Below are 22,615 nucleotides of genomic sequence, written 5' to 3' on the forward strand. Positions count from 1 at the left end.
AAAGATTTTTTTATAAATAAGATACATGTGAAAGTTATATTTTTAGGAAAATAAAGAATTTACGTCTGACACTAAAAACATTTTAAATCTCACTGAAAAAAAGTTATCAAAAAGCAGTCACCACCTATATTAAAACCGAAAGAGAAAGTTTTTGAGGAACAAATACAAAGGAAACTTTAATTAAAAAGATAAAAACACATAAAAGAGACGAATTAAAAAAAACTTTAAAAAAATGTGTTCCTTCTCACCTATGCACTCTCGGCACTTCTGGTCGTCTGTAGAAGAGGTGATGATGAATGTTGTGAGTTCCTCGTTGTTTTGTTTTATTTTGTTCCATCACGTGGAAATCTCTGTCTATTGTCACATGACATAACTGTATTTTTGCTTTTTTCCAGTCATACAATAAATAAATAAATAAATAATTGAATGAATACTGAATGAATGAATAAATGAAAATTAACAAATTATTTTTGGATCAAAATAAGTCTACAATCTATCACCCATAAAACCATACACATACATTTTGGTATCTTGACATGCACTTATTAATAGTTCAGATAAGCAGACTGAAAAGGTAACAAGTGTTTAAAAAAAACAAAAAAACCTCTCTCTGCTGTAGTGTACATCTGAAATATTTTATGCAAATTCTCCTTTTCAAGATGTGACGATGATAGGCTGTGGATCAGAAAACATACAGCATGTCTCATACAGTGTCTTTAGTAAAATCAATATTTTGGGCCTAGTCAAGTCTGCATCACTGCTGCACTTTTTTTTATTAAGCCTTAATTTCTCCTAAACAACAAACTCATCGAGACCACTTGGTTTATTTGTGAGGAAAAGTTTTGCATGTATGTTGATTAGATTTACTATTTAGATCTGCTGCTATGAACCTGAGCAATAGAATAGCCTACAGGCTTGCGTTTTGCACTACTTGTGTTGCAACATGCCGTGGCTTCTAACATTAATTTAGACCCCTCATGTTACCTTGCAAATGTGGCTGATCAGCTAAAGGTATATTTGTTTAAGACAAACACATCATGACTAACTCACTACCAGAATTGTGTACTAATCTAGTAAGTAATTCTTCAATAAGCTACCATATGTGAAACTTGTGATGTTGACCAGTTGTCATTTGTAAATATACCAAATAAAGTAAATAGCACATTTAGTCCATTTCTTTTTAATAAAACTAAATACAAACCAAAGTAAACAGATAAAAATCTATATTTATTTTGTAAGATTCATAAAATACATTTGGAAAAAAAAAAAAAAAAAAGAAATATAAAACCACATATAGAACACACATTTACATCAAAGATATTAGACTATAAAACAGTAAATTTCTTATTTTGAAATGTTCATACAATTCAACAGCATTCCAGTTACATAACTGGATAGCAGGCGTATGAGGCGATGCCACACATGTTGTTCTGGTTTCTGGCTATACGGATGTAGCCACCATCTCCAAAATGGGTACCCCAACTGTTAAAGCAAAAGAAAACAATCAGCATTTGTATTTTGCCCTCTCAATATTTTGTCACAGATGATCTGCTTGTATAAGCCTTTGAGTGGGAACATTTCAAAAAACAAAATCAGACCCAGTCAGTTCATAATCACAAAACTTCACAATCGTTCTGATTGTACCTGTTCTTGACCAACCAAAAGTCCTGTCCACCAATAGCACCGTATCCCACAGCCAGCACGGCATGGTTTACTCTTTTTGTACAGGTTGGGTCATTGTAAACTCCTGTGGTGGACAGATGTGAATTAATGATATAAAACAGCACTAATAAACCCCAATAAAAATTTGATATGGTAATCAGTCTAAAAAAAAAAAAAAAAAAAAAAAAAAAAAAATAAAAACCCTCACCACTGCGGTACAAGATAAACTGAGGGCGGGTGGCATCAATGGCCACTGAAATGGGGCCGACATAGGCCAAAGCCTGCTTCAGGGCCTCTTCATCTCCCTGACGAACAAAATAGTACTTGGTGCAGTTTGCAGTGTGCTGGGATGGATTGTATCTGCACTGCCCTTGCTGTAAGACACATTTAAATATTATATTACACATTAGACCCATAAAGATAATGGGTTACAGTATTTTGGAAAAAAAATCCAGATAATCTTAAGTTTTGTTTTTGTTTTTTTCTTCCCACACAGACCCTCACACACAACTTACCACTCCTTCATAAGGGTAAGATGACTGAGTCTATTCCACCATTATCAATAACATACTGGAAGGCAGAACTCATAAAACCGCCATTGCAGCCCTTGTTGCCGTAACTGGAGGAACAGTCCACCAGATTCTGAGGACTGAGGTCGACCAGCTTTCCTGTGGTCCTCATCAGCTGACCTTCAAGAGCCCCAACAGAGCTGAACGCCCAACACGAACCACATGCTCCCTGACAGCAGAGAGAAAACCATGATAAAACTTTTAAAACAGGAAACAAGTAGTTAATGGCTTGTGAAGCTGCAGAAACAGCATTCTGACCAATCAGTTTTTAGTTGCTGGTTTGTGAATTTCCAGCTCATCATAGAGGAAGTTACAGGAAAGGGGAAATGAACTCCCTCAAACACTGACTGGACAAACAAAATGAAGGAAGTGAAATTAAAAAGAAAAGAATGAATGTGACGCCAATTTCTCTGACAGAGAATGAGGTCAAGTCACTTGACATCACTAAAGCAACATCTAAACCACAATCAAGCCATCTTCCTTCAGAGAACTTAAAATATAGTCAGTTCACATGCTATAACCATTGGTCTTCATGCTAGATCAGGGTTGTCCAAACTCAGTCCTGGAGGGTTGGTGTCCTGACAGCCTTGACATTCAATTGCCATTTTTGAATACCATAGGAATGAACGAGAAGCGCATAAGCTAAACCCCACCCGTCGCAAAACCTGACATTTTTTTTTTTGGTCTCTAAAAATGGTTAAATCCAAAAGTACTGTTTAGCATAAAACATGTTGAAGATTCATTAAATGATGAGATGTTTCCTCTAAAAAGCCATTTATTCAGTGTAGTGAAGGCCTCTGGTCTCCTTTCCATTAGCATTAGCCGTTATGCTTTTTTTAGCACTTGCCTTTAGTGGCTCTTTTTGGCTAAAGGTGATTAGCTGGCTAAAAATGCTCTAAGTGGGGTTGTAGCTAGACTCTGCAGGACAACAGCCCTCCAGGACTGAGTTTGGGCACCCCTGTGCTAGACAGACAGATAATTAAAATAAAAAGACACAAAGCTGAGTGGATATCAGTCAACATAGTTTCTAACGGAGTACGTTCACACCTGCATCTTTACACTGGAGACATATCCCTTCTCTCGCCAGTCCAGAGAGTCTGGGACAGGAGCCCCAGAAGAGCCCACAAAATTTGCTGTTTGCCTCTTCAAGTCAGCAGGGACACGAGTCGTGGCAAATGATTGCAAGATCTCCTCTGTCGTCTGTGAATTAACATGGCATATAAGAAAATAAGAACATGATAAAGTAGGGTGACTATACTTCTTTTCCCCCCGACATGTCCTGGCCAAGACTTCTAAATTGCCTAAAATGTCTGCATTTTGGCTTTGAGTTTTTATTGATGTCAAGTGTGTTTGACTTGAAGCCATACTGCAAACACACCCATGCTCTCTAGTGTCCTCATACATTTTGTATATGTGTATTTGAATTGCTTTGACTGAAAGCCATTGGTTGATTATGTACAATGCCTGCACGACCAGCTACATTACCAGTCAAAAGTTTTTGGACAGTAAGATTTTTAAGTTTTTTTTTTTTTTTAAAGAAGTCTCTTCTGCTCACAAAACCTGCATTTATTTGAATTTATAGTGAAATATTTTTACGATTTAAAGTTTTTTGTTTGAATACTTTAAAATCTAATTTATTCCTGTGATCAAAGCTAAATTTTTAGCAGCATTACTAAAGTCTTCAGTGTCACATGAGCCTTCAGAAATCATTCTAATATGCTGATTTGGCATTCAAAAAACTGTTTATATATTATTATTATTATTATTATTATTATTATTATTATTATTATTATTATTAACAACAAATCTTTAAAACAATATTTAAAACGGACTGTCAGAAAGATCATTTGATGAATAGAAAGATCCAGAGATTAGCATTTATCTGAAACAAAAAAAAGCTTCTGTAACATTATACACTATAACATGCAAAAGCTTTGAGTCAGTATAATTTTTTCTTTTTCAGATAAATGCTGTTCTTCTGAATGTTCTATTCAAAGAAGTCTGGGTGAAAATAAATAAATAAATAAATAAATTCAGCCGTTTTCAAAATAACAATATATGAATATTAGAATGATTTCTAAAAGATCGTATGACTGGAGTAATGATGCTAAAAATTCAGCTTTGAAATCACAGGAACAAAATACATTTTACAAATATATTCAAATAGTAAACATTAGTTCATTAGTACAAGTTAGTACAGTTTTTTGCTGAACTTTGGCTACTTTTATTATATTATATATTTCCTATCCAAACCTTTTTACTGTTAGTGTATGAAAACAATAGCATAAAGCTAAAACACAGCAATTTAGAAATCCTGGCCAGGACATGTCCAGATGAGGTTACAGATGAAGAGCCAAGCTGATGGTAGACCACTGGATGAAGAAACACACCATGTCACCCATGTGGTTCATGCCCAGGTCATATGAATGCAGGCCCATGGAGGCCTCCAGGTTATGAAGGGTGATAATTTGAAGGTTTCTCTCCCATAACTCCCTCCTGCCCAGGTCTTCAACCTGCAACAAACAAAATTCACACATACATTGTTGTGAGAGTGCCATCATTGCATTTATTGCAGATATCCTTTGTAAACACTTCCAGTTTAAAGATGGACATTTCAATACAACTCCAATACATGGCATCAACACCACTTCAAACTACTGTAATGAAACTATTCTATCCTCACAAGAACACAATCAAAACACCATTATGAAAATGAATCCAAAAGTAGATGAAAGATCAGTTTTTGATCTGACAGAAGCTTGTGAAAGTCATATTCTCACCTTACTGGAGTAAAACTTGTTATGGGTCTTCTTCCACAACTCCCAGTGCTGGTCTAGATTTGTGTTGAAATGGGCCAGTGCTGCGCTACAACACACAGCAAACAGCAAGATCCTGAGCATCATGGCCTGACAAGAGCAAAACAGCAAGCAATAGTTACTGACAGGCGTTTAAACATCAATATCTGCTAATATATTCTCATTGCATTATGTGGACACCAGGCTTAAATGTCACCCCATTAGCCACAGTATAAACACATTTCAGTGAAGTGGACATCTGTACTAATCTACAGATATTTTATTTTATTTTATTACCTTTTAAAATGTTCATATCTATTGAAAAAAAACCTCATGGCCAGTCAGATTTTTAAGAAAAAGGAAACAAATTTCTGAGTAAAATTACATAACATAAGTAGACCAAAAAGGAAGTTAAAACATCCAAATGTTGTAAAACTGGTTGTGAAAATCCAAATAATAAGACTTCAAACATCCAAACATTAAGTAGGTATTAACAGACTCCCCAAATGCAGTTATGTAAACAAGGGAAATTGCTTGACTCTTCCTGTATCATGACATCGATTATATATCGGGGCCGTTTTTACGACCCTAATTTAGTCCTAAAGGTAAAAATGAGTTTTAATCAGATGGATTAATAAGACAAAATGACTATTTCAAAGGTTAACCACTCAAACAGAGCAAGAGAACAAATAGGCCAGAAGAAGGAAGAAACAGAAATTAAACTAACGCTAGTGTTTGATCGACTGCACCTGATGATTCATTCCACGAACACATACACGACAATTCAACCATTTTTGGAGTGTTCTCAAGTTAAACCCAAAGTTACTACAGACAGGTAATAAAACACTGAAAACATTTCAAATCTCTTTGAGGAAAAGTTTTCTTAGAACCAGTCACCACCTTAATTAAAACCGAAAGAGAAACTTTTTTGAGGGGAAAGAAACAAACAAAGGAAACTAATATTAAAAACGTTAATCATATAAAAGTAAACAACAAAAAAGACATATCTCGTCTTACCTGTGCACTCTCTTTAAGCTGCACTTGTGGTCGTCGATAGAGGAGGTGATGGTCAAGGTCTGTGAGTTCCTGGTTGCTTTGCTTTTATTTTGTTCCATCACGTGCTAATTTCTTAGTATTGTGATATGGCACAGATGTCTTCGCTTACTTTTTGCTTACATAAAATGTTACATAAAAAACAGCCTATATTTAATGTAATTACATTTTAGTTTTTGATTAATGTAGTAAATAAAATAATGGTTAATGATTAATAGTTAAAAAATAAGTATTTATCTATTTAGGCTATCGTTAATAAAACGAATAGTATGAAATGTAAAAATATATACACTATTATTAATATAAAATTAATTCTATGCAATGGTAACCTAAAACTGTGTCCTACGCTTTGTTTAATTATAGTTTGAGGGGGTTTTCCACGTTTTATACCAGAATACTCTGTAACGGTAAAGGAAATACCAGCAGCTCACAGCTGACCTGCTAATAGAACTGTTAAAAACAGATGTCATCTTCAATTAGCAAAAATACAACTCCATTCCAAATCTGTCTAGACGGGCATTTCCCTAGGTTCTAAAAGTTTCACACAGATTGAAAACAAGAAAGTTTCTATTTTACGTGCTTTCTTGTGTTTGGGTCGCCATCTAGTGGAATGTATATTAAACACCGGAAGAAGGTGTTCCTCAAGTGAAACACAATAACTGTTTGACGTTTTAAACAAGAATATATAAGACTTAATAACAACGTGGTAGTTGAGACCTACAAGCGTAAGTACAATTTATTACATGATATATGAAAGTACACAGGAAACAGCCAGAGGAAATCATGTGGTTAAACACTATTCGAGCACGCAAGCACGACAAATAAAACACTTTACACTGCTGGCCTGGTATTTGGCTTTAAGAGTGTATATGCCACAAGGTTTAGGTCCTAGATTAACATGTCGTGCTTGACTTTATTTTAACATCGAGCAAAAGTTATAAAGGTCACATTACCACTAAGGAACTGGAACAAATTGCATGACTTAATTTTTCCTTTCATGAAGCATGCTTTTAAAATGAGTCATTATCATGATTTGACAAATATTTGTGCTGACCTGTTGCTGATTTTGATTTAATTAATAGCCTACACTTTTAAAATTATTATTATGATGTGCTGATAAGGGGAATACTTAGTTAATATTAGAACTTACAAGTCATGCTGAGTGCTCAGAATGACAATTATCGTTTGTCTCTCAGGAAAGAGAATTTGGGGCATTCTGGTTATGGTGTTTTCTGAACATCCATCAGTTCATGTCACATTGATGCGGTCTGGGGTTATGGAATTTTGTGAAAGTGTTCTCAGAACAAGTTACTACAGATTTCAATCATTCAGAAAGCACATGAACAAATCGTATGCAGAACTGAAAGCGGAGCATTCAGCATTGTCTGTCACGTTACATTTTTCACACCGTGCAAAGCTATTTGAAATAAATTTTTATTTAATCTATAGACTTAATCTATCTACTTAAATGCGATTTAAGTAACGTTGGAATAAATAAAGTAAATGTGAAATAAAATAAAACATTTGTCTTCTGTCCCATCTAACAGTGGCTAATAAATGCATTGCTTACGTTTTTATTCATCTTGTATTCATCTGTTCTAAAAAGGGTTAATGCTGGGTCATTCAACTGTTAATGGGGAAGTGGTTCAGTTATGGTCGTATGAGTTCATACCTGTGAATATGTAACTCTTATTATTTTTGTTTAAACAGCCTAGGCTACTTAACACTGTTTAGTTTTTAGTTTAGTATGTTGTTTCTTTTCTTGACTTGACTTGGTTTCAGCTTCCCCAAAATAGACGCTCTGATGCTTTCTCTTCCACCTTAACAGAAGTGAAACAGAACTAAAGAAGTCTTCATACCCACAGCTATGGCAGTTTAAGACAGATACCATAGTTTAAGGTTGAAATTATGGTGGTTTGGCATTTATATTTGATTTTTGGGAATGTCATTTATTATATATAATGTTTCTGTACTGGGTGTGTTATTGACTTGGTATTAACTGGGTTAGTATGATAAACATCACATCATTAGGCCTTTTTGAAATGAAAATGACATCAAGATACCCAAATATGATGTACTCAAAAGTAAGTTTTATTTAATACATTCACACAAAATAATCAAAACATCATAAACCAAGTGTTTCAAAGATCAGATCCCACCAGGGGAATCAGAAAAAAAAAAATAACAGACTGTATACACAATATCAAAATTTCCCTTATGAATTTTTAAATATTGTACAGGACAGTTTCGACTTTACAAATTGATAGGATTAAGAACATATAAGACACAAGAAAAAATACAATTAACCTTGTGGCGTTCAAATCAACTGTTTCTTTTAAAAAAAAATGTTTCCCCAATCATTATTTAATGTTGGAGCACACTGATAGTGATTGAGTCCCTTTTGTTTCTGGTCAGCAGCAGACAAGTTTGGTCCCTTGTGAGTTCCCAACTTCAAGCTCTCACATGATAGGATAACTGGCCAGGCTGGCAATGCCACATGCATTGTTACGGTTACGAGCCATCAGGACGTATCCCTTCTTTCCCCATTCTTCACCCCAACTTCAGGAACAGAAACAAAAAAAAAACAGATGGTTAAGGAGAATTTTACACTATTGCATGCTGAATATAACAACATGGGAAAAAAAATTGTCCTTTTAAAAATTAATCATTTTTATGGTTAATTTTAATGTCATTTTTATCAATATATATATATATTTTTTTCTTACCTGTTCTTCACAATCCAGTACTTTTTGCCCTTCGGTGTGACTCCGTAGCCAACAGCCAGAACTGCATGGTTGACATCCTCCTTGTTGCAGTTGGGATCATAGTACACACCTAGAAATGGGTTTTGGACATAGTAGGCAATAAGATTTTTATCTTATTAAGGACCTTCCCTATAAAAAATTTCAACAAAACACTACGTAGATGTAAAAGAGATGTGAAGTACCGCTTTTGTAGTACAGGAAGGTGGACTGCATGGCATCTATACCCACTGACACAGGTCCCACTTTTGCCACAGCGGCAGTCAGTGCCCTCTCATTACCCTCAGGGATCTCTTTATACCCTTTGCAACTGGCCGCTCTCGCTGTACTGTTGTAAGCACACTGCTGGTCCTGTAGGGGGAAAAATCATGACCATCAACATTCATTTTTAGTTGCTAGGACACATTTCTCAAAATGTAGTTCACTTTTCCCAATTTTTCCAATGAAGATATTCATACCAACTGTCAGCTTTGCACATCCAAAATGCACAAAAATATCCGAAACACTTCATATGCGTCTTAAATCAAGTTATTCCTCTATAAGAGTAGTAAAAGTTGTAACAAACACACTTTGTCAAACAGACCTAAAAACACTAATAACAGCGCAATTTGACGTGTGTAGAGTTTTGAAAAAGTAACCTAAGAACAGAGTAATTTCACAACGCGTCATTAATCGGCCATATTGGCAGCTCTGAATGTAAACAATGCCACTGAACCAAACAAAACTTGCATATTTTGCTGATTATTGTTTGTCAATTATTGTCATGTTTTGGGTTGTAAGATTGGGGGAAACATTTGGAGTACTACAGACTGCCGAAAGCTATAACAAATCAACAAGAGTGCAAAAAACAGTTTGAGGAACAAGAGGCGTTTGTGGTTGGCCAAACTGAACCAGGATTTCAAGAATCTTGACAACATTAGTGTTTGTGCTCATCATTTTCAGTCACACAGGTGAAATATTAGGCTAATATGTTTATTTATACTGCTCGTACATATGTTCACCACCTATTAACTTTAGTTTGTTAATATTGCGTCCTTTCCTGTTTACTGAGAGCTTTTCTATATGATTTAGCTTCAGCTTCCACGCAGTTTTTCTGTGGTTCAGACAGCATAAATTAGCAGAACAATGTATTCGGTAGTACATTAATTGTCCAATCCATGCTGTTGTTTACATCCGAATATCGCCAATATGGCTTCTCATCCTGGTAACTGACCAAATCGTGACCTACTGTAAGTACAGTTGGCTGTGACCTCATTTGCATTTTAACTAAATAACATGAATCATTGAAAAAAAATTAAAAAAAAACATTTTGCCCTCTAAGTCATTTAGTAAAAGGCTATTACCGTTCCAACATAGGGGTAGCTCTCCTCTGAATCAATGCCTTGGTTGTCTCTGACATATTTGAAGGCATTTGTCATATATCCGCCACCGCAGCCGTCATTCTCAGTCACACAATCCACCAGGTTCTGAGGACTGAGGTCCACCAGGCTACCTTTGGTCTTTTTCAGCTGACCTTCCAAAGCTCCAACAGAGCTAAAGGCCCAGCATGAGCCGCATGAACCCTGAGGAAAGCGAGAGAAGAAAAACTAAAACACTTATACCGGTGGAGAAATAATCTTTTTGACCACTGGATGGCGCTTAAATACAGTGATAACTATAGTTGGCTTGAAACATATGGATTATAGTTATATGGTAACCCTCATTCTTGTGTGGAAACACCTAAGGAGGAGTGTAGGGTTGATCATGTGAGAGTTTATTAGAATGAGGAAATATTATTGCAATATTACAGAAATGTTTTGTAATTTCCTCACTTGGTTCTTGACAGAAGTGACGTATCCCAGTTTACGGTAGTCGATTGATTTTGGCAACTTCATTGTGTCATCAGGTACATATGTATAAGTTGGGTCCCGGTTCATGGGCATTTGAAGTCCCATGACTTTTTCTGCCACTTCTTCTAATGTCTGCAGAGAGATAAGCATTAGACAAAAAAAAGTTATCAAGTTGGGTCTAGTTTCAATGCATAGTCCTTTGTAATACATGTATTTTTTTGATGGAACATTCCTGTTATGTTTACTCTCCAAACAGGTTTAGCAAGATTGTGACATCTTAAACTTAAAGAGGCTAGATCACAGTTGTTCTCCAACATATAAGGCTGGCAAATGTTTGTACAGCAATGCTTTAAACTGTTTACAGCAGCAAAATATTAGTAGATTGAATTGGGGAACTTACCATATCTCCAAAATGGTTCATGCCCAAATTATAGGTATGAATCCCCAGTTCGTACTCTCTGTTATGGGCCTCAATAAACAGCATGTTCTTCTCCCAAATCGACCGTCGAATAGACTCTTCACTCTGTCCACCACGAAACACACATATAAACACTTGTTTCAAGTGCTTGGTTCCCAAACTGTATATAAACCACCAGCTGATGATGCATTGCATTTTGCTTAATAAAGAGTTAATTGATGGACTATAGTCGTGGATTACTTGATGATTATTGTAATTTATCAGCTGTTTAAACTCATTTTGACAGCACCCATTTACTGCAGAGGCTCTGTTGATGAGAAAATTATGTAATACTAAATTTCTCCAAATCTGTTCCAATGAACAAACAAACTTATCTACATTTCGGATAGCCTATGGGTGAGTGCATTTTCAGCACATTTTTATTTTTTGGTTGAACTATTCTTTTAATTTAGATGTATGCATCTAATCTGAAATTTGGATTTAATGCTTAAAACTCTATAAAATAACTAACAGATCCTAAAGCTGTAAGATTTTTTTATTCCTCCTTTAAAAAAATTGTTATTGAGCTGAAGTGCATGTAGACTTTTCCAGTACATTCCAATCTATGTAGTCATAAAAATACAAGCTAGTTTTTCCCTCTTTTTTGCAGAGAAGGGAGAAACCGATGGCTTTTTTCATGAAAACACTAACTCAATTGAGTTAGATAACTCTTTTGGCACCCTAAGGAAACAAATATTATTGTATTGTCTTTATAGGTTGTTACTCACCAGGCCATTGTACTCCCTCTTGTGGGTGAGTTTCCAGCTCTCCCATGCTTCATCCAGTGTGAGATTCTCCAGAGTGTGAGCTAGTCCACACCAGACCACCACGAGTAGGCTGATTCCACCAAACTTATACATTTTGCCCTGACAAACAGACCTACAGTCAGAGGTGTAAAGCCACACTGTGAACTACAACACGTTTGCGGCGCTCTTGCGAAGTACGTGGCGTGTTAACTGTAAACCACAAACAAAAACGAGACCCGCACTGAAAAGTATTTGGTCACTTTAGAGAAGTAAAGATTAAGTGGTGATTTCTGAAATCCGCAAGAAGAAATTTACCATGCTGTTATATTTAAATAAATAAATAAATAAAATAAAGGTTTTGAGAAGAATAAAGAGAAAGAGAAAGCGAAAGTGGTTGCAACAAAGCTGCACCCACAACGTTAAATGTTTAGAATTTTCATACTTTTTTTGCAAGTGTTAAAACAGTATTTTACAACACTTTACATATAAACAATGCAAACAGCTGAAGAGGAATTAAAAAGAAAAACAAAGTGCCGACGAGGAACCTCAGTTACCTGGGTGATTTCCAGAAGTTCAGAACAAAAGATGGTTGCTGGTTTGAAACTGGGTTAGTAGACGACCTCTTTATATTCTGGAGTTTTGAGGAAGTTGCTCCTTTTGCGGGAAAAGGAGGAAGACCCGCTTCATCTGGAATCGTTTAAACACCAGCTCAGAGGGATGATGTCAGGAGTCAGGTTACAGTTTTAGGAAAATGGGAAGTTGGGAATACGGTGCCTATACCAAGGTCGTGGAAAGAGATTTGTATTAGAAATTAAAATGAAATATACTAAAACCAACACTACCAACAACAGAAATGATAATAATATTTTATTTCAGCTTCAAATGACACGAATGATTTGCATATCCAGTTTCATCGAAAATAATTTGCAAGCAGTAGCAAGTTCCTATGCATTCATTATTGTTACTTTTTGCATAGACAACCATTAGTTTTACATAAAGCATTTCGTGCAACTTTTCCTTTCTGTTCCAAAACTGCTTACATTCTCTCTATAGTAATTTTTTGGGAATTGCTTCTTGACAGCAGTTTTCAATTCTTGCCATTCTCATTAGCATTGAAACCTTTGAGCAGGCTACATGGTTTTAGTCCCACTAACAAAAGAGGGAATTTCTGTTGGGATCCTGCAAAAGGATGGATGCGATTAAGTGACATTTTCACATCTTGTAAAAGTCTGTAACCTTATCAGCTCACATTTTCAGTTGTTGTTTTTTTTTTTAGCTGGCATGGATAGAGGACATATGACATATGACTTCAAACTCAACTGATTTGATGGTATCAGTAAATAGCATATCTTTCTAAACTTCATTCTCCTGGGGCCCTGTTAGCTTGTCACGAACACTTCCGCTTGTTAGTTAACAATCTGAGCAGTGTGTCACTGCATGAGGTCTACTTGAAAATTGTCCCATGATGTCTACTGTATAGGCATGCGGTCAGCACTAAGATATAAATGTAAGTCAAGAAAAGTCCCCTAGTGTTAGCTGTTCATGCTATGTGCAGATTACTCACAAACATACAAGCAAATCCATAAATATCACAGGCCAGAAGTATCACAGCCTGCTGACATGGTGACATGGCCTGAGAAGACTAAATTTAGGAACGTGTTCAGCGTTTGTTTGTGAGAAACAAAAAAAGTGTGTCCCAACCGTATCCAGTGAACACTGGGATTGAATAGTCAGGTTTGCACAAATTGTTTGTGGAACACAGTTGATACTAATTTCAATTTATTGCATGTTATTCTTTAAATGTACAAACTCTATTTATTTAATAATATCCCAGCATTTCTGTAAACTCTTTTTTTTTTTCAGTTTACCAAGAAAGATGCTTCAGATACTTACTGTGCATAAAATTTACTGCAATTTCTTGGTAAAACACATCATTCACTGGAATTAATTTGATAGAATTACATATTAAACTGCAATACCTAAAAGGAAGGATTGACTTTGTCCCGGATACATTAAATGATTGAAGCATTTTTTGGTAATACACACCTGCTCATTCATGCTTTACAAAACTTTAGACTGTTTTATCATTCATCTGATCCTGATCAGAGCAGTGTGTGCATGTGTAAGTGTGTCTTTTGTTAAAGCATTCAGTATTACGCTTTAAAAAAATTGTGAGTGCAGATATTGTTGGTGTGAACACAATTTAATTGATATGAAATTATTTTGTACAGTAAAGAATTAACATTACAAATAAATGCTCATATAAACACAAGACTTCAATGCAGTCATATTAACCTGATTAAATATGAAAAATCAGGCATTGTTATTGTATTAATTTAAATTTATAAATTTATATAGCTCCAGCATGACAAATGTTCACGTTACACAGCAAAAATCCCTCCGCCTTTACTCAGCTAGCTGTTAGCTGCCAACTCTACATCTGTTTCCTGTTACTTTACATTCCAGTCTAACCACAACACTGAAGAGACCCAGAATGCCTTGCTGCAGTCATATGTCTGCTCCCATGACTGTCACGAGACTTTTGATTCAAAGGTTTTTTCACAGGTTCTTATTCAGACTGAGAACTACATCAAACTTCCCTTTTTTGTGGCCACTATCATGTATATGTCCTATACACTACCTGTCAAAAGACTGGACACACTGAATTAACAATTTTTCACATTTTTGCTTAACAGTAAAGTCATCAAAATTTTAAATTAACACAAATGGCAGGTGACCGAAGGATGTTTAACACATCAAGACTATTTATTATATTGAAGCTATTTCAAATTAGCTTTACACTCTGGACTTCTTTCAGCCAAACTCATAAGGTGCATTCTTGGTGTTTCTCATCACTCAACGTGATTCCATGAGCAAATATTTGCATGTGATTCCATATATAAATTTTCATTTAACCCTTAAATGGGAGTTTTTAATTCATATTTTTTATATTTTAATTGTTTAATATAGCATTTTTAACCGTTTTAAAAAGTAAAATTTGAATGTTTTCAATGTTTTTGTTTTTTAAAGAAGTCTCTTCTGCTCACCAAGCCTGCATTTATTGATCGAAAGTACAGCAAAAACAGTACAATTTTGAAATGTTTTAAAATAACTGTTTTCTATCTGAATATATTTTAAAATGTAATTTATTTCTGTGATCAAAGCTTAATTTTCAGCATTATTACTCCAGTCTTCAGTGTCACGTGATCCTTCAGAAATCATTGTAATATGCTAATTTGCTGTTCAAGAAAAGTTTATTATTATCAATATTTCAATAAAAAAGTTTCTCAAGATTTTTGATGAATAGAAAGCTCCAAAGATCAGCAATTATCTGAAATAAAAGCTTTTGTAACATTATACACTATACCTTTCAAAAACTTTGAGTTATAGAAACTAATACTTTTTTTCATCATGAATGCCTTAAATCAGGGGTGTCCAAACTTTTTTTAAACGGGGCCAGATTTGATGACCTGGACACACCAGGGGGCCGGATGCTTCTCCATATGTATAGACCATTTCGCAAGATATAAACATACTGGTCCCGATACACTTCCTGTGTCTTTTTTTTTTTTTACTTTACACAAACATCACAAAAAAATACAATCAACATAACATTTGACTGGATGAAAATGTTACATTAGCACCTTTAAGATGTATTTGTATATGTGAAATAAACAAAAATAAAAAACAAAAAAACAGGGAGCGCTTCTGGACCAATGTTGTTTACATCTAGCAAAATGGTCTATATATATATATATATATATATATATATAACAAAATAACAAAAATATATTTGGCCTGTATGTCATTACTCTCTGACATTACATTCGATTGGCCTTTACACTACCAGTCAAAAGTTTTTGAACAATAAGATTTTTAATGAAGTCTCTTTTGCTCATCAAGCCTGCATTTATTTGATCCAAAGTACAGCAAAAACGGTACAATTTTGAAATATTTTTACTATTAAAAATAATTGTTTTCTATTTGAATATATTTTTTAAATGTAATTTATTCCTGTGAATTCAGAGCTGAATTTTTAGCATTATTACTCCAGTCACATGATGCTTCAGAAATCATTAATATTCTTATTTGCTGCTCAAAAAACATTTGTTATTATGTTAAAAACAGTTGAGCAGTAAAGTAAATAGAAAATTACATTTTAAAATATATTCAAATAGAAAGCAGTTATTTTAAATACTAAAAATATTTCACAATATTAATGCGTTTGTTGTATTTTGGGTCAAATAAATGTAGGCTTGGTGAGCAGAAGAGGAAAAAAAAAACATTAAAAATCTGACTGTTCAAAATAGTTGACTAGTTGTGTATATGTCCACATTAATAATAATCGGTATTAATATCCTATATCTCTGCCAAAATACCACAGTTACTGTTACTAAAGTAAATCCATCGTAAATGTAGGTGATTTGTGGACTGAAAAGCATTCTAAGTACATTGTTGGAGCACAATGCTTCTGTTTTCCACGTGTTGTTGCACCGCTGTTTCTTCTGTCTTTAAACAAATTTAAATCACCGCGACATCCGCGGTTTGTATCGGAGACCTCTGCTCCAAACTCGAACGCTTCTCACGGAATCTCTCAGCGCTGTTTAGTGGTCGCGTAATCGAGATCAGTCAAAGAGTAAACGCATATTTGTTCTGAGCTCGCTGTGCGGCGCCGGCGCGGTTCATAAGTTGCGCTCTCCCGCTTTTGGTGCGTTTGGGAATTCGTGCGCGGTAAATAAATGTCAGCACATCTGTTATCAAATTGTTATCGCTGCGTCTTGCTGCTACATCTGGTAAAAAAAAAAAAAATCAAGTGCTGTCACCTTGTGTTGACATTGCGAAACTGCACGTTTTGAATTTGAATTACGTTTGGCGGGCCACATATAACACATTTCACTAGACAAGCTGCGGCCCGTTTGAAATTCATCCAAGGGCCGCATTTGCACACCCCTTTGGACACCCCTGCCTTAAATTCATCAAAAGTTATGATAAAGACATTTATAATGTTACAAAAGATTTCCATTTCAGATAAACGCTGTTCTTCCGAACTTTCTATTAATCAAAGAAACTTTAAAAAGCTGTTTTCAACATGATAATAATAAAAAAAGTTTTTTTTTCAGCAGCAAATCAGAATATTAGAATGATTTCTGAAGGATCATGTGACTGAAGTAACTGATGCTAAAAATTCAGTTTTGAAATCACAGGAATAAATTACATTTGAAAATGTATTCAAATAGCAAAAATATTTTAAATAGTATTAGTATTATATAATATTTAATATTAGTATTATATAATATTAGTATTAAATAATATTTTCAAATGTTACAGTTTTTGCTTTGGATCAAATAAATGCAGGCTTGGTGAGCAGAAGTGACTTCTTTAAAAAACATAAAAAATCTCAGTGTTCAAAAACTTTTGACTGGTAGTTTATTTTAATTATTATATTATATTATATTATATTATATTATATTATATTATATTATATTATATAGTAAAAAGTGCTGAAGCACAGGCACTCCATTCATAAATCCCATCATAGGAGCTTGCTTCCCAGTGCCACTACCATTGATGCACAGATGTCCTCATGTTGGGGATTAGAGTTCAGACAAAGAGGCCTGGCAAACTATACATTATTGCAGTGTGACAAACAGTCTTTGGAAAGCAAGAGCACATTCACGATTTCAAAACTGTACCATCTGCCACGTGCACAGGGATCTGAGGGTTTGTGATGGCAGGATTTGACCAATACAAATCAGCGCGCAGCCCGTCTTACACTAAGCCAAGGTCAGTACGGCATTTATAAAGGCAGGTCAAGAGATTGTTGTGTCAGTGGATACAGAGAAAAATAAAGGAAAAATATTAGGCTGGGAATGATGCAGTAGATTTCAGAAGGTTGTGCTGGGATATGAGACAAACATCCTTTTACAATCCCTTTTAAATGTACAACAAACAGCACAGTAAGAATTTTGTTTACATCATGGAAGAAAAAAAAAAAACTGAAAGCAAATAATCCCAATTCCTGGCTTAATACCAAGACCAAGCTCTGCAAGAAGACATGTTAGAAAAGAGAAAATACCTTGAATGAGAAGTAAAACTCATTTATAGAATTTTCTGAGGAAACGAACTGTTCATAGTCAGACAGTGGCAACGTGGTTATAATATAACATTTTACACAGATTAATGAATAAGGTTTAAATATTTTAAATATTTAAATTTTCCTAATGATAGATACATATTGTACATTCAGATATATTTTAGGAACTGCTAGCTTAAGCTGAACATGCCAACATGGAAGGACAAATAGTTTCTGAATCAAATGTGTACAACACATGACAAAACTCACAGGCATTTTAAACCCTGTAAGGGCCTTTTATCTCAGTGCCCTTAGAAATATAGCTGAGCTTTCACAATGTTTGTGCATGCATAAATAATATTTTGTTATATTAATACATGATATTATATGATACTATATCGCTAGATGATACAGTAAGATGAAAAGACAAAGGTTTTGGCAAAATAGGCCAGTCTTGTTGTGATGTAGTACTTTCATGAAGTTTAAAGAACTACTAAATGAGGATAAAGGTGAATGTTTCCTATATTAGAGACATTTCTGCTCTCAGTCCCTTCCTTCATTTGAAATGTTTTTCCTCTAGTGGCCTGATTTAATTAAAATCCTACAGGCAATGTGGAGGGTGTCACTGTTCTCCCAAACCACTAATGTATGCTACTCCGGCGCAGGCATCTCTTTTCCATTTTACTTGCTCTATCAACGGGTTGTAACGGAAGTAAATAAGCATGTGGAAATAAATCTGTTGCCATTAGGGAACATCCTTATGATGCTTGTGAGCAAATGGATACAGTGTCTAGGGCATGACCTGCCTGATTCATTGTTGTTGAGACTAAATATCACACCTCTGTTATTCATTTGTACACTGGTGCCAAAATTAACATTTATGGTTCATTGGGTGCAATATCTGTCCTCCTCACACAAAAAGAGAATAAAATAAAAGATGACTTTTTGCTTTACATTAATAGTGCTGCTTAATGTTGTGTGATGCCCGTTAAAATACACTTAAGTTATTTAAGAATATATGTAGTTTGAATGTTAGTGATTGTGTGGCTTTTTCATCCTGACATAAAGGCTAAAATAGTTGTCACGGTCTGATTAACCACAGAGATGTTTTAACGCAGGTTATATAACCTTGTTGTCTCTCTACAGATGGTGAAACTTTGCATATTATAAAATGTAGACGAATGGCTACGGTTTGTAAATATTATTTAATAAATGCTATTTTAGTCCAGCAGTATTCCTGAGAGATCTGACCACAGTCAGCATATTAGAGGAACTTGGTTGCAGACCTGCACATTTGACTCAAAACCTCATGAAAACAAATAGTGATTTATCACAGCCTTAATTGCACTGTGTTAGCCAATGCTGTAAAAAATGTTATGTTAACAAAAAAGGATAAAAACACTGCAGAATAAACCTGACAATTGCCAAAGTTACCCATATGCAGTTAAGATAATTATAGATTTTAAATGAGAATGTAATTTTACTGCAAAATATTGTACACATACATATATGTATATATGTAGATAGATAGATTTGAAAGTAAAAACAATTATCTCATAAAATACTGAGAAAATGTACAAAAAATAGTATTTAACAAGGCAATACATATACTTTTACGTAAAATATTGTAATACATTAGAGTAATAATTATTAGCAATATTGTATTTTATTCGGTATTTAACTTCTTCTATAATGCAAAAGTAAGCCTATGGGGTGAGACTTCTGGTTTATTAGCCCCCATAGGAAAACAACTAGAAGAATAACAGCGTGCTAGAAACTGTAAAACTGTTTGCACTACAAACCAGTGTGTTCATAATTAATTTATTATTATACATTAAAATAATATGGTAATACACACCAATTTGCAATATCAAGCAGCAAAATTAGCTGTTTTGTACAGCTAAAAATAGCTGGACACGGATGAGACCAAAAGCCAGACCCATAAAATTTACAAACGGCCACACTTACAGGAAGAAAAATAGTGGATAGGCTACAAGAATTGCATTATTCATGTGGAAATGGGCATAGGCTTCCCACAATTCCCTGTGTGCATTCTTTTAGTTGATGTTATGAGCTATTTATTGATTTATGTGATACTTTGAAAGAGATTTTTAAATGACTTATGACTTATGGCTAATTCTGTGCCGCTCCATAACTCTTGTAATATTGTCCCCTTTTTTTATTGTAAAGTTCTGACAACCGCTTAGCTACAACCTTTAACTGTAAAAGGATAGTTCACCCAAAAATGAAAATTCTGTCAGTAATTTCTCACCCTCATGTCGTTCCAAACCCATAAGACCTTTGATCATCTTCGGAACACAAATTAAGATATTGCTGATGAAATCTGAGAGCTTTCTGACCCTGCACAGACAGCAATGCAACTACTACATTTAAGGCCCAGAAAGGTAGTATATGAACATTGTTAAAATAGTCCAAGTGATATCAGTGGTTCAACCTTAATTTTATTAAGCTACAAGAATACTTTGTGTACACAAAGAAAGCAAAAATAATGACTTCTCTTCGCATTCAGGAGAGCACCACGGCCTTGAACGTTCTCAGGGTCAGAAAGCTCACGAATTTAATCAAAAATATCTTAATTTCCGATGATGAACGAAGGTCTTACAGGTTTGTAACGACATAAGGATGAGTAATTAAAGACAGAATTTTCATTTTGGGGTAAACTAGCCCTTTAAATAATAATTTTTAAAAAAAGTTGTGGATACTGTTCTCTTTTCGACAAATGCAATGCAATTAAAACCTGTTTTCCACAAAATAAGTCACATTTAGTTTAACACTGAGTCTTTGTATCGTATAAATCGACTAAAGCAAACATGTGTCATTTGAGAGGTTTTCTACCATCTACAAGCCACGAGTCTCACTCAGGCAACCATCTGCTGTTTTACCTAAATCCGGAGATTTGGCCAAGCCGCGCAAATACTGTCATTCTCTCAGAGTGCCCTCACGAGGTGTTATCCTTCATCAGCTCTGCTGAATAGACCAGTAAACACCGATCTGCTTTCTAAAACCGCTGGGGTTTGGATGTTCACTCGTACTCGTAAACGGGCAGGTGGGAGTTGGAAGTTAGAGGAGCGAGTGCAGAGGAGCGTCAGTGCGGAGAACAGCCAACCTAAATTAAGGCTACAATTATCCTACTAGACCCTGGAGGGATGTGTCGTAGACAGAAGGAATTAATGAAGGAGCAAAGCGATTAAAAACATTCGGGTCTTGTCTCAAGACATGCTCGTCGTCTTTCTGATCACGATGATAGAGGACATTGTGCAGAAGTGAGGAACCGCGAACCGAGATGGACAAAGACTTGGAGAGCAATGACATCGCCATGCAGATATCCTGAGGGAAGCTGGTGAGTTCCGCTTTGTGGTTTTTGCTCCGATAGTTTATGCAGGCTAAACATACATACATAGTTAAAACAACGTTTGTTTGGAGTTCTTCGAGGGTTATGACTAATTTTGAAGTAACTCATTTAGAAGCAATCAGACTTAACATGTTGTATTTTAAATTATTCTAAGCTAAGCAACAGACAAAGTTGACGGCTCTTGTTGTACACTTGTGTAATTACAATAATTTCATTTAAATACTTTGTTTCTTTCCAAAGTAGACATACTGTATATACGTTTTCAGTTTAAATGTTTTCTTATTTTCGTTGTTTCTTTTATAAACTTTTAAAAATGTTATCAAAATCATTTGCCTAAAAATATTAGCTAGTTTTAGGAAAAAATGTAATAGGAAAGCATCGATTTTATTAGATGGATAGATAAACCAAGAGCATCAGTTAGACTCATTGACACTAGGTAGATAAACATACAAATAAATAGATAGATAGGTAGATTTGTTGATTCATTCGTTGATTTTTACTGACTGATAGAAAGACTAATTGATAGAATGTGGATTAGACTCATTGGCTCAGATAGATAGTCCGACTGATTCATTCATTTTCATTGACTGATAAACAGACTAATTGATAAAGCACTGATTAGAGTCACTGACTGTAGAGAGATCTGTTTCTTTGTTCATTAAAGCCCACTCGACAGGGCCAGATCACAGTCCAATGAAGCACATGACTTTGAAGGCCTTTCTTTTGGGAGTCAAACACACAACTAAAAATAGTAGTCTGAGCCCCAGTGGTCAGCTCGCACTGTGCACACCAGGTGTGTTCAGCTTTCTGTCTCAGGTTGCACGGTCACCGAGGCTTTTGGAAGCCCCTGGCAGTCATGGCTGTCTTAATTAGCACTAATCAATCTGTGCAAGTTCTCTCTAATGAGATTTCAAACAGCATCCCGCACCGCTAGTGATGTGCAACACAGCAAATTCCTGTCGTTCCCCGCGTGAGCCTGCGTTAAAGGAGCACAAGCTTTGGGGCCGGTCCAGATGAGCACTTTAATCAGAAGAGTTGTAATGCACAGCAGGGCCTGATTTATCACCGGTTGATGGGGCGGAGTGGTAAAAGCACTTACTTGATCACTGGTTTGTTTTGCTTGGTCACTCGACATTCTCATCACGCCCTCATATGCATCGGCATGTGATTTATGAGGTCTGCCGTTATGAGGTCATTTCGGAGCAGGGTTTAATATCACAGAACAGGTGCAGATGCCCTGTTTTGACCAGTTTCGCCTTTTTAATAACACACAGTGGTTACCTTTGGACTAAATTT

General features: G+C 35.3%; 4 protein-coding genes and 1 pseudogene across 6 annotated transcripts in view; 1 reads left to right on the top strand and 4 right to left on the bottom strand.

Moving 5' to 3' along the window:
• LOC127178606 (cathepsin S-like) overlaps positions 1–297 on the bottom strand; it is a 27,085-nt gene extending 26,788 nt beyond the window's left edge. Inside the window, exon 1 of the mRNA XM_051131582.1 lies at positions 249–297. The gene's annotated coding sequence lies outside the window, so the exon portion shown is untranslated. The remainder of the gene's footprint in view (positions 1–248) is intronic.
• The window catches only part of LOC127178603 (cathepsin S-like), a 9,571-nt gene extending 3,417 nt beyond the window's left edge, over positions 1–6,154 (bottom strand). The window contains 1 exon segment of the mRNA XM_051131578.1: positions 6,044–6,154. The gene's annotated coding sequence lies outside the window, so the exon portion shown is untranslated.
• Positions 1,207–6,186, bottom strand: LOC127178602 (cathepsin S-like; annotated as a pseudogene).
• Positions 6,187–6,714: 528 nt separating this feature from the next.
• lingo4b (leucine rich repeat and Ig domain containing 4b) overlaps positions 6,715–22,615 on the top strand; it is a 29,851-nt gene continuing 13,950 nt past the window's right edge. Inside the window, exon 1 of one of the 2 annotated variants that reach the window (XM_051131573.1) lies at positions 6,715–6,804. The gene's annotated coding sequence lies outside the window, so the exon portion shown is untranslated. Of the gene's footprint in view, positions 6,805–20,831; positions 21,308–22,615 lie in introns of those variants that run through there. The other variant, XM_051131570.1, reaches the window with a different exon arrangement.
• ctsk (cathepsin K) lies at positions 8,150–12,591 on the bottom strand. 2 transcript variants are annotated; one of them, XM_051131576.1, is made up of 8 exons: positions 12,428–12,591; positions 11,856–11,993; positions 11,071–11,193; positions 10,653–10,802; positions 10,185–10,403; positions 9,027–9,192; positions 8,806–8,914; positions 8,150–8,638 (listed from the first exon to the last, which is right to left on the bottom strand). In XM_051131576.1, exons 2-8 carry the CDS (start codon positions 11,985–11,987, stop codon positions 8,539–8,541), a joined length of 999 nt encoding a protein of 332 aa, XP_050987533.1. In that variant the 5' UTR covers positions 11,988–11,993; positions 12,428–12,591; the 3' UTR covers positions 8,150–8,538. The 2 variants fall into 2 exon arrangements, with proteins under 2 accessions (XP_050987533.1, XP_050987534.1); XM_051131577.1 differs by having other exon boundaries at positions 11,856–12,006; positions 12,428–12,576.

Source organism: Labeo rohita, chromosome 16 (assembly GCF_022985175.1).
Source record: "Labeo rohita strain BAU-BD-2019 chromosome 16, IGBB_LRoh.1.0, whole genome shotgun sequence".
Lineage (NCBI taxonomy): Eukaryota > Metazoa > Chordata > Actinopteri > Cypriniformes > Cyprinidae > Labeo > Labeo rohita.

Bases quoted from the DNA above. Each gene is read 5' to 3' on its own strand.
- ctsk (XM_051131576.1), bottom strand. From the start codon at position 11,987: ATGTATAAGTTTGGTGGAATCAGCCTACTCGTGGTGGTCTGGTGTGGA. The intron at 11,194-11,855 runs GTGAGTAACAAC...CGTGGTGGACAG, and splicing joins AGAGGGAGTACAATGGCCTG to AGTGAAGAGTCTATTCGACG. The intron at 8,639-8,805 runs GTAAGAAAAAAA...CTGTTCCTGAAG, and splicing joins TACTGGATTGTGAAGAACAG to TTGGGGTGAAGAATGGGGAA.